The sequence below is a fragment of the Hemitrygon akajei genome, chromosome 8 (assembly GCF_048418815.1).
Source record: "Hemitrygon akajei chromosome 8, sHemAka1.3, whole genome shotgun sequence".
NCBI classification, from domain to species: Eukaryota; Metazoa; Chordata; class Chondrichthyes; order Myliobatiformes; family Dasyatidae; genus Hemitrygon; species Hemitrygon akajei.
The window spans coordinates 4,377,276-4,389,522 of record NC_133131.1 but is presented as its reverse complement, the minus strand read 5'-3'; the positions used below and the strand labels follow the sequence as shown (position 1 = coordinate 4,389,522).

Genomic DNA, 12,247 nt, shown 5'->3' with positions numbered 1-12,247 from the left:
CACAGATTCACCACCCTCTGGCTTAAGAAATTCCTCACGATCTCGGTTCTAAATGGACATCCCTCGATTCTGAGGCTGTGCCCTCTGGTCCGAGAACTGCCACCGTTGTAAACATTTTCTCCACCCTCTCTATCTCGGCCTTTCAACGTCCAATGGGATCCCCTCCCCCCTCATTCTCTTAAATTCCAGTGAAGCCCAGAGCCATCAGTTGCCCCTCCTCCTAAGCCTCTCACTCAGGGAGTCTCCTCCGAACTCTCTCCAATGACAACGCATCCTTTCTCAGATATGTGGCCCAAAGCTACTCTCGGTACTCAAGTGCGGTCTGCCCAATGCCTGATAAAGTCTCAGCATTATATTCCTGTTATACTGTGGTCCTCTCCACATGGAACCCAGCACTGCATTGGCCATCATTGCCTCTGTCATCTTATCGTGACACACCTTTGTTGTAGCGTTGTGTCTGGATCTACTGTGTTTACGGTACTGTGATGGGCGTCCACCATGCAAATGATTGTGGTTAATGTCAGGGAATCCTCTGTCAACTGGTATGTGTCCACTAAAGCTACTGCCTCAGCCACAGTTGGATCTCTGTTCCCACCAGGACCTGCAAGTTGATGGAGACCTCCTACTGTTGGTGTCTGAATCGGAATTAAAGGAAGACTTGGGAATACGAACCAGCATCACTCGAAGAAGGTGCAAGAATCTTCCTCTTACTTCCTCATTGAACAAGCCGTGATGTAGAGTAGAGGGAGTTTTTACTCTGTGTCTGACCCTGGGAGTGTGTGATGGGACAGTGTGGAGAGAGCTTCACTCTGTATGTGACCCGGGAGTGTGTGATGGGACAGTGTGGAGAGAGCTTCACTCTGTGTCTGACCCCGGGAGTGTGTGATGGGACGGTGTGGAGGGAGTTTCACTCGGTGTCTGACCCCAGGAGTGTGTGAGGGGATGGTGTGGAGAGAGCTTCACTCTGTATGTGACCCGGGAGTGTGTGATGGGACGGTGTGGAGGGAGTTTCACTCTGTGTCTGACCCCGGGAGTGTGTGATGGAACAGTGTGGTGGGAGCTTCACTCTATGTCTGACCCCGGGAGTGTGTGATGGGACGGTGTGGAGGGAGTTCCACTCTGTGTCTGATCCCGGGAGTGTGTGATGGGACGGTGTGGAGGGAGATTCACTCTGTGTCTGACCCTGGGAGTGTGTGATGGGACAGTGTGGAGGGAGTTTCACTCTGTGTCTGACCCTAGGAGTGTGTGATGGGACGGTGTGGAGGGAGTTTCACTCTGTGTCTGACCCCGGGAATGTATAATGGGATGGTGTGGAGGGAGTTTCACTCTGTGTCTGACCCCGGGAGTGTGTGATGGGACAGTGTGGAAGGAGATTCACTCTGTGTCTGACCCAGGGAGTGTGTGATGGGACAATGTTGAGGGAGTTTCACTCTGTGTCTGACCCTGGGAGTGTGTGATGGGATGGTGTGGAGGGAGTTTCACTCTGTGTCTGACCCCGGGAGTGTGTGATGGGATGGTGTAAAGGGAGTTTCACTCTGTGTCTGACCCTGGGAGTGTGTGATGGGATGGTGTGGAGGGAGTTTCACTCTGTGTCTGACCCCGGGAGTGTGTGATGGGATGGTGTGGAGGGAGTTTCACTCTGTGTCTGACCCCGGGAGTGTGTGATGTGACGGTGTGGAGGGAGTTTCACTCTGTGTCTGACCCCGGGAGTGTGTGATGGGACGGTGTGGAGGGAGTTTCACTCTGTGTCTGACCCCGGGAGTGTGTGATGGGACGGTGTGGAGGGAGTTTCACTCTGTGTCTGACCCCGGGAGTGTGTGATGGGATGGTGTGGAGGGAGTTTCACTCTGTGTCTGACCCCGGGAGTGTGTGATGGGACGGTGTGGAGGGAGATTCACTCTGTCTGACTCTCCATATGTGATGGGACGGTGCTATGACTGTGATGTTGTTTCCAATGAGGGATGAATTTGCTTTCCCTTAGATTTCTACGGGAACTGCGGGATTTAAAGCGAAATGCCAACTACTCCACCTGCGACCCTGGTAACCTGGCCGACTGGTTGTCGAGCATCGATCAGTACTTCCGGCAGTATACCTACAACCTGGTGCACTGCGGGGTTGGCAAGGAGACCTTATCCCGAGTGACAGAGGAGCAACTGCGATGGGATTGTGGGATCGAGAACGGAGTTCACCGGGCCCGGATCTTTGCCGCAGGACAGGGTAAAATGCCGGACACTCATCGGGACGTAGGTGAATGCTCCCCCTCCTCCCTCGGATGCTCCTGTCCTCGTCAGAGTGCCTCTGTTTCAGGCGCCTTTTGTCCTCAGGTTACCGATTTCAGATTTATTTCTCACACGTACAGAACATCGAAACACCGAGTGACACGGCCCAGGGGTGTGCAGAGGCAGACCGCGAGTATCGCCACGCTTTCTGGCACCAGCAGAGCCTGCCCACAATAACACAAACAAGAAACCCCTTTCCTCCATCGCAGCCACCCACATACACTGTCCTCTAACCCCAGGACGGCCATCTTCCTCAGCCTCCACTTGACTCACAGACACTGGGCCGGACCTCCGCAGTGAACTCACAGAGATTCGACTTCACTTCCGGTGGGCTTTCAGGCATCAATTCGAACTTCTTCTTGCCTACTGCCTCTCTGCCCTTCCCTCTTCCAGGGTCGTGGTGAGGGCTCCTGTAGATGCCCCTTGCCTTTGTAAGCAGAGTCCATCTGCCTTCACCTCTCTGTCCTGCCCTGTTCACTCCCTGCTCTCTCTGACAGACCGTTCACCACCCCACCTCCCCCCCCGTAGGCAGGCCCTCCCCGCTGCCCCCTTGGGCTCTGGTTACTCTCCTGCGGATTGATGCCTTTTGCTGCTGTGGCGTACAGGTCTGGGTGTGGCGATGATGTTGGAGAGACTGAATCCTTTCCACGGCAGTGCTCACATTCCTAAGCTGGGTTTGTGGCCATGGAACACTACAGCACAGCGCAGGCCGTTCGGCCCGTCACATTGTGGGATAGTACAGGCCATTTGGCCCACCATGTGGGGCCAACCTGTTTCTTTGCATCTCATCCTCTCCACATAGATCATAACACAGTACAAGCCCTTCAGCCCACAGCTTTGTGCTGGTCTTTTTACCTACTATCAGATCAATCTAACCTTTCCCTACCCTCTATTTTATCATCGTGTATGTGCCTTCTAAGATTCTCTTAAATGTCCCTAATGTATCTGTCTTTACCCGCAGCCCAGCAGCACCTTTCACACACCCACCTCTCTGTGTCAAAACCTTCCCCTGATATCTCCCCTACACCATCCTCCAGTCACCTTAAAATTATGCCCCCTTACATTACCCGTTTTTGTTCCTAGGACAGAGTTTCTGACAGTCCGCTCCATGTACACCTCACATCATCTTGTACACAAAGCCCTCGCTTGCTCAACCTTTCCTCATACGACATGCTTTCTAATCCAGGCAGCATCCTGGTGAATCTCCTCTACACCCTCTCTAATCCAGGCAGCATCCTGGTCAATCTCCTCTGCACCCTCTCTAATCCAGGCAGCATCCTGGTCAATCTCCTCTGCACCCTCTCTAATCCAGGCAGCATCCTGGTCAATCTCCTCTGCACCCTCTCTAATCCAGGCAGCATCCTGGTCAATCTCCTCTGCACCCTCTCTAATCCAGGCAGCATCCTGGTCAATATCCTCTGCACCCTCTCTAATCCAGGCAGCATCCTGGTGAATCTCCTCTACACCCTCTCTAATCCAGGCAGCATCCTGGTCAATCTCCTCTGCACCCTCTCTAATCCAGGCAGCATACTGGTCAATCTCCTCTGCACCCTCTCTAATCCAGGCAGTATCCTGGTCAATCTCCTCTGCACCCTCTCTAATCCAGGCAGCATCCTAGTCAATATCCTCTGCACCCTCTCTAATCCAGGCAGCATCCTGGTGAATCTCCTCTACACCCTCTCTAATCCAGGCAGCATCCTGGTCAATCTCCTCTGCACCCTCTCTAATCCAGGCAGCATACTGGTCAATCTCCTCTGCACCCTCTCTAATCCAGGCAGTATCCTGGTCAATCTCCTCTGCACCCTCTCTAATCCAGGCAGCATCCTGGTCAATCTCCGCTGCACCCTCTCTAATCCAGACAGCACCCTGGTCAATCTCCTCTGCACCCTCTCTAATCCAGGCAGCATCCTGGTCAATCTCCTCTGCACCCTCTCTAATCCAGGCAGCATCCTGGTAAATCTCCTCAGCATCCTCTCTAATCCAGGCAGCATCCTGGTCAATCTCCTCTGCACCTTCTCTAATCTAGGCATCATCCTGGTCAATCTCCTCTGCACCCTCTCTAATCCAGGCAGCATCCTGGTAAATCTCCTCAACATCCTCTCTAATCCAGACAGCATCCTGGTCAATCTCCTCTGCACCCTCTCTAATCCAGGCAGCATCCTGGTCTATCTCCTCTGCACCCTCTCTAATCCAGGCAGCATCCTGGTAAATCTCCTCTGCACCCTCTCTAATCCAGGCAGCATCCTGGTGAATCTCCTCTGCACCCTCTCTAATCCAGGCAGCATCCTGGTCAATCTCCTCTGCACCATCTCTAATCCAGGCAGCATCCTGGTCAATCTCCTCTGCATCCTCTCTAATCCAGGCAGCATCCTGGTCAATCTGCTCAGCATCCTCTCTAAAGCTTCCATATCCTTCCTATAATGTGGCAACCAGAACTGAGCACAATACTCCCAGTGTGGTCCCACACCACTCTGACTTGGGAATCTGTCACATTCCTTTGTTACTGGTTCTAACTCCTGGAAGATGGTAGGGGAGCAGTTAGCATGACACAATTACAACGTGGCGTATCACTCTGTAAGGGTGGTCCCCCTGGAACTCATGCACCTTCTCAGGTTGTTACAGTTGCCTCCCACAGTCCAAAGATGCACTGGGTAGGTGAATTGTCCTGTGGTTGTGTTAGGGTTAAATCAGGGTTGTCAGGGTTAAGAGGCTGGAAGGTCCTATTCTGCAATATATCTCTAAATAAATGAAATGTGTGATTCCTTCCCCAACAGTGGAGTGGGAACTGTCACCATGTGCACTGGAAATGTGGGACCCCTAATGCAGAGAGAAGACAGACTCCAGTGTAGAGATGGCGCCCAGAGTTTATTCATAATAATTCCAACAGAACGTCGCTGGCTTGACCGAGTGATGTCAGGAGAGACATAACACTCTCAAAACTAGGACCTTGCAATTAGTGCTAATTGGGCGTCTGCTTAAATAATACAAGTAACAGAAAATCCCTGAGCCTATCAAAATAAACTCAACAAGTGAAACAGAAAGTACCAGGAGACTGCCTTACAAAGAGCAAGTCGCTGGAGTAAAGCACACAGAACTCCTAAATAATTAACAACTCTCATTAATTAACCAATCAGGTGCTCTAACAGCCTCGGAGCCCAACACTGTCTGGCTGCCCCACACACGCCCGAAGAACTCGCTTCGGGGAACAGCTTCACTACAACGATGACATGAGTTCCAGGAGGTTGCCCACCTCTCTCCCACTCCAGCTACTCCAGGGGCAGTTACAGACAGTTGATATCAACCAGCTGGGGCCACTTCCTGAACACTGCAGTCCTTGCCTGATGCGAGGGTCTCACTACCCTCCTACCCAACCCAGTCCGCTAAAGCCCGTCTTTTCTTGCTTTCCAGATCTGCAGTCCAACCTGCCCTGCGAACTGGAGGTCGGAGACAACGCTCCTGATGTCTTCATCAGTTACCGCCGGTCCACGGGTTCACAGCTGGCCAGGTCTGTACTCAGTCCCGTGAAGCTGAGGACCGCGTGCTGGGTGGGCACAGGGGGGAGGCTGACGGTTTGGATGTTCCACTGGGGACTGAGGGTTGTGAGGGAGGTTCCAGTGAAGGCTGAGGGTTGTGAGGGAGGTTCCAGTGGAGGCTGAGGGTTGTGAGGGAGGTCCTGCCAGATGAGGGTTGGGTAGGTAAATTGAACTGAAACGAACAGTGAGATACCTTGTTGGCATCGATGACGCAAAGAGTCCGAGGATTGTGCTGGACTGGGCCCAGCCTGCAAGTTTTGCCAAGCTTCCAGTGCCAGCGTGGTGTGCCCACAACTCTCTAACTAACCCGCGCACCTTTGAATGCAGAAGGGAACTGGGACACTCGGAGGAAACACGTGTGGTCACAAGGGGAACGTACAAACTCCTTACCGAGAATTGAACCTGGGTTCTGGCGCTGTAAGTGCTGCCCACGTTAGGGTTGAAGGTTGCCCCCTGTGAGTGAAGCTGGTGGTGGGGGGGGGGGGGGGGGAGTGTGTGCTGATTGATGTCGAAGCTCTTCGGCTGATGCCCCACAGCTGGTGCCAACGGGGGAAGGTGTGGGGCTCGTTCTGACCCGCCTGCTCCCTCCTTCTCGCACAGCCTCCTGAAGGTCCACCTGCAGCTCCGAGGATTCAGTGTCTTCATCGACGTGGAGAAGCTGGAGGCCGGGATGTTCGAAGACAAGCTTCTGCAGAGCGTGAAGAGGGCCAAGAACTTTGTGCTGGTGTTGACAACCAACGCGTTGGACAAGTGTGTGGGTGACCTAGAGTTAAAGGACTGGGTCCACAAGGTGAGACGTTATTCAGGCAGTAACACGCACAAAATTCTGGAGGGAGTCAGCAGGACAGGCAGCATTTACGGAGGGGAATGAACAGTCAGTGTCTCGGACCGAGACCCTTCATCAGGAGTGGAAAGGAAGGGGGAAGAAGCCGGAATGAGGGAGATGGAGATGGAGGAGGAGTACAAACTGGCAGGTGATTGGTGGAGCGGGTAGGTAGGTGGTTGGAGGAGGGGGAACTGAGAGGTGATCGGTGAAGAAGTTAAAGGGCTGAAGAAGGAATTGGATCGCAGAGGAGACCATTGGAGAAAGAGAAGGAAGAGGACTACTCGAGGGAGGTGATAGGCAGGTGAGGATTAGGGAGAGGCTGAGAGGGAAAAGGAATGGGGAGTGGAAGACAAGAGAAGGGACATTAATCTGGGTATTGGTTACCTGCACCGAGGAACAGTAAAGACCTTTGTTTTGTATGTGGTCTCTACACCTCTTTACACAGTGCAGTGAGGTAGTACAATATAAAACAGTAACAATATACAAAAAAAGTACGACAGTTACAGAGAACGTGCAGTTCTGGGAGGTGATTGGTGAAAAAGTTAAGGGGCTGAAGAAGGAATTGGATCAGAGAGGAGAGTGGACCATTAGAGAAAGAGGGAGAGAGAAGGCCACGGGTAGATAGAGGTCGAGTCCATTATGACATACTAGGGACCCATTCAACAGTTTTATGACAACGGTTATAGAATCTGTCCCCGAGCCTGGTGGGACAAGCTTTCAGGCTTTTGTATCTTCTGCCCGATGGGAGAGGGGAGAGTGTCCAGGCTGGGTGGGATCTTTGATTCTGCCGGCAGTTTTCCCAAGGCAGTGGATGTGTAGAGACCTCGGAGGGCAGGCTGGTTCCCAGGGTCTGTTCTCTGTGCTTCCTTGCCGTGACGGGCACAGCAGTTGCCGTACAGAGTCCAGATGAATCCAGATCGGATGCTCTCTCTGGAGCGTCAGTAAGAATCGGTGGGGATCGAAGGGGAGGTGCCGAATTTGTTTTGCCCCCTGGGGAATTAGATGCATTAGTGAGCTCTTGGCCATCATCACCAGGACACTGATAATCTTCACTCCTCAGAACTTGAAGCTCTCGACCGTTTCAACCTCATCACCACTGATGTAGACAGGAGCTTTTAAGAAGGGAGGCAGGCATCAGAAAGGAAATTATAGACCAGCTGGCTTGACCTCAGTGGTTGGAAAGATGTTAGAGGCCATTGTTAAGGATGAGGTTATGGAGTACTTGGTGACACAGGACAAGATAGGAAAAAGTCAGCATGGTTTCCTGAAGGGAAAATCGGGCTTGATGAACCTGCTGTAATTCTTTGAGGAGATTGCAAGTAGGATAGATAAAGTGGATGCAGTGGATGTTGTATATTGGGACTTCCAGAAGGTCTTTGACAAGGTGCCACACACGAGGCTGCTGACCAAGTTAAGAACCAATGGTATTACAGGGAAGTTACTGGCCTGGTTAGAGCACTGGCTGATTGGTAGGAGGGAGTGACTGGGAATAAAAGGTTGGCCGCCAGTGACTAGTGGTGTTTCGCAGGGTCAGTGTTGGGACTGCTTCTGTTTATGCTGTATATCAATGATTTGGATGATGGAATAGATGGCTTTGTTGCCAAGTTTTCAGATGATACGAAGAATCTTGGAGGGGTAGGTAGTGTTGAGGAAACAGGTCGGATGCAGAAGGATTGGACAGATTAGAAGAATGGGCAAGAGAATGGCAAATGAAATACAAAGTTGGAAAATGCATGGTCATGCACTTTGTGTGGACTAATAAATAAATAAATGTGCGGACTATTTTCTAAACGGGGTGAAAATCCAAAAATCTGTGTCCTTGTGCAGAACACCCTGAAGGTTAACTTGCAGGTTGAGTTGGTGATGAGGAAGGCAAATGCCATGTTAGCATTCATTTTATGTGGTCTAGAATACAAGAGCAGGGATGTGATGCTGGTGAGGCCTCACCTTGAGTACTGTGAAAGATGTGCTGGCATTGGACAGGGTCCAGAGCAGGTTCACAAGGATGATTTCGGGAATGAAAGGGTTATCATACGAGGAATGTTTGATGGCTCTGGGTCTGAACTCGGTGGAGCTCAGAAGGATGAAGGGGGATCGCATTGAAACCTTTTGAAAGTTGAAAGGCCGAGACAGTGTAGATGTATTTTCCCACGGTGGGGGGGGGGGGGGGGAGTCTAGGACAAGAGGCTACAGGCTCAGGATAGAGGGACGCCCTTTCAAAACAGTGATGCGGATGAATTTCAGGGTGGTGAATTTGTGGAATTTGTTACCCCAGGCAGCTGTGGAGGCCGGGGCATTTAAGGCAGAGATTGGTAGGTTCTTGATTGGACATGGCATCAAAGGTTACAGGGAGAAAGCCGGGAAGAGGAAAAAAGGATCAGCCCTGATAGAATGGCAGAGCAGATTTGATGGGCCAAATGGCCTAATTCTGCTCCTATGTCTTCTGTGATCCCTTCCTGAAAACAATAACCTGCTCAATTGTTTTGCTGCTGAGGGAGAGGTTGCAGTCACAGCACCATATGAGTGAGGGAAAAATGCTCCTCCTTCATCAGAGGCTGACTCCACGGGTTCACTGTCCCTCCTACACCTCCACACTCCCTCCGGAAGAAAGGGGAATTGCAAGGTTTGGAGGGAGAAGCAGGGGAATGGATGGAGTGGAGGGGGTAGTAGGTGAGGGAGTAGACTGAATCAGTCTGCGAGTTTGGAATTTGCGTGGACACAGAATGACTCTCCTGAAAGTTGGGGATCAGCACCAGACCATTGTTGCTTCTTATTTCCTGAACACGGCTGTGTGTGTGTGTGTGTGTGTGTGAGTGTGTGTGTGTGTGTGTGTGTGTGTGTGTGTGTGTGTGTGTGTGTGTGTGTGTGTGTGTGTGTGTGTGAGAGTGTGTGTGTGTGTGAGTGTGAGTGTGTGTGTGTGTGTGTGTGTGTGTGTGTGTGTGAGTGTGTGTGTGTGTGTGTGTGGTGTGTGTGTGTGTGAGTGTGTGTGTGAGTGTGTGAGTGTGTGTGTGAGTGTGTGTGTGTGTGAGTGTGTGAGTGTGTGTGAGTGTGTGAGTGTGTGTGTGAGTGTGTGTGTGTGAGTGTGTGTGTGAGTGTGTGTGAGTGTGTGTGTGGTGTGTGTGTGTGAGTGTGTGTGTGAGTGTGTGTGAGTGTGTGTGTGTGTGAGTGTGTGTGTGTGTGAGTGTGTGTGTGTGTGAGTGTGTGTGAGTGTGTGTGTGTGTGAGAGAGAGAGAGAGAGAGAGAGAGAGAGAGAGAGAGAGAGAGAGAGAGAGAGAGAGAGAGAGAGAGAGTGTGTGAGTGAGAGTGATGTCTGTGATCTAGGGTCTAGGCAATGTCTGTGATCTAGGGTCTAGGCATAATTCCCATTTTAACCAGGGCACAGACAGGAAAAGCCCAGCCAAAACGGGGGAGCAGCCTTGAACTGCACAGAGCAGCTTCCGCAGGCAGGGGGCAGCATTGAGCAACAGAGCTCCAGATTACACCCAACTCTCACCCGTCTGTGTGTGTGAGACAGAGAGAGATCCGACTGTGAGAGAGAGAGAGAGAGAGAGAGGAAGAGAGAGACTGACACGACCCCCAGTGAGAGGGGGTGAGTGTGAGAGAAGTACGGCCCTCAGTGAGTGAGTGAGAGGGGGTGGGAGGGAGAGAGAGAGGGGGGGAGGGGGGAGAGAGAGGGGGGGGGAGGGGGGAGAGAGAGAGAGAGAGAGGTGTCCCCCAGTGAGGGTGTGAGAGAGATAGAGATCCGACCCCCAGTGAGGGGGTGGATGTGAGAGAAGTACGACCCTCAGTGAGAGGGGGGTGAGTGAGTGAGAGAGAGGGGAAGGGAGAGGGGAGAGGGGAAGAGAGAGAGAGAGAGAGAGAGAGAGAGAGAGAGAGAGAGAGAGAGAGAGAGAGAGAGAGAGAGAGATCCGACCCCCAGTGAGGGGGTGTGTGTGTGTGTGAGAGACATCGACCCCCAGTGAGGGTTGGTGGGTGTGTGGCATGAGGGGAACGTTACTGGCCACTTCAGGGAAAGTTTGTGGTTAACTGTCCCTTCTTGGGACGGGGGCTATGGACTCACCTCCTGACAGCTTCCACAGTCAGGATGGTGGGAAACGGAGATTGCTGCGAAAGGGGACCTGTTCCAGCTGAGGGTGGTAGAAGGCTGAAATAGGACCAACCCCGCCTGATGCTTTTGTGTGACCACCTCTGCATCTGTTTCAGGAGATCGTCATTGCATTGTCGTACAAGAAGAACATTGTACCCGTCATCGACCAGTTCTGCTGGCCGGACCCCAACCTCCTCCCGGAGGATATGAGAGGCATTCTCAAGTACAACGGTGTTCAGTAAGTGGTGTTCCTCTGGCTGCTGGCCTTGGAGCTGTGCCGCAAGGAGGCGGGCAGCCCTGGCTAGCCAGCCAGTCTGTCCAGGGCTCGCCTTACTCTCCTGGGTGCTCGGAGGGCTTTTCAGGTGGATCCAGCACTTGAAAGCTCTGTCCTGGTTACATGACAGAGACTGCCCTCTTGAATACACATTCCCGTTCTCTGGGTCTCAGTTTGTCCAGCATCGACCTTGAGTCTACCTATCTGTGGACAGTAAGTCAGTGGGTAATGAGACCACCAAAGTTACCACAGAGGTTGATAGGGCGTTAAGAAGCCGTATGGTGTGTTGACCTAAATGGTTTTGGGGACGAGTTCCTTGGAACATGGTAGCATAGCGGTTAGCGTAACACTATCACAGCATCAGCGACCCGGGTTCAGAATCCTCCGCTGTCTTGTAAGCAGTGTGTACTTTCTCCCCGTGACAGCATGCATTTCCTCCAGGTGCTCTGGTTTCCTCCCACGTTCCCATAGCGTTACTGAGTTGTGGGCATTGCAAGCCCAGCACACTCCTCGCTGATTTGATTTTTATTCCTGACGTAGGAGCAGAATTAGGCCATTTGCCCTTTAAGGTCTGCTCCATTCTTTTATCATACTGATTTATTTTCCCGCTCGACCCCATTCTCTGATCTCTCCCTTACTCATCCAGAATCTGCTAACCTCTGCTTAAATATGCCCAATGATTTGGCCTCCACAGCCGTCTGTGCCACTGAATTCCACAGCTTCACCAGCCTCTGGCCCAAGAAATTCCTCATCTCTATTCTTGTATTCTGAGGCTGTGCCCTCTAACTCCCCCACTATAGGAAACATCCACACTACCTCAGCCTTTCAATATTTGATAGGCTTCAATAAGATTCCTCCCTTATACTTCTCAACTCCATTGAGTACAGGACCAGAGACATCAAGCATTCCTTATATGTTCATTTCTGCTGTGCATTTCCCCAAGAACATCTGCTCCCAAGTTCCTGCCTAACAACATCGTATTTCCCCCTACTCCAATTAAATGTTTCCCCAAATTGTCTGCTCCTATCCCTCTCCAGCATTATGGTGAAGGAGGTAAGAGTTATGGTCACTACCTCCAAAATGCTCTCCCACCAAGAGATCTGATATCTGAACAGGTTCATTTCCCAATACCAGATCAAGAACAGCCTATCCTCTAGTTGGCTTATTGTGTCAGGAAACCTTCCCAAACACACCTAACAACCACCACCCCATCTAAACACATTGCACTAAGGAGATACCAATCAGTTT

The 12,247-nt window shown here is 51.7% G+C and overlaps 1 protein-coding gene across 2 annotated transcripts in view; it reads left to right on the top strand.

Moving 5' to 3' along the window:
* The window catches only part of sarm1 (sterile alpha and TIR motif containing 1), a 30,012-nt gene that overhangs the window by 12,746 nt on the left and 5,019 nt on the right, over positions 1–12,247 (top strand). The window contains exons 4-8 of one of the 2 annotated variants that reach the window (XM_073053087.1): positions 599–690; positions 1,982–2,217; positions 5,688–5,784; positions 6,413–6,602; positions 10,842–10,963. In XM_073053087.1, coding sequence (XP_072909188.1) covers positions 599–690; positions 1,982–2,217; positions 5,688–5,784; positions 6,413–6,602; positions 10,842–10,963 — 737 coding nt within the window. Of the gene's footprint in view, positions 1–598; positions 691–1,981; positions 2,248–5,687; positions 5,785–6,412; positions 6,603–10,841; positions 10,964–12,247 lie in introns of both variants that reach the window. The other variant, XM_073053086.1, reaches the window with a different exon arrangement.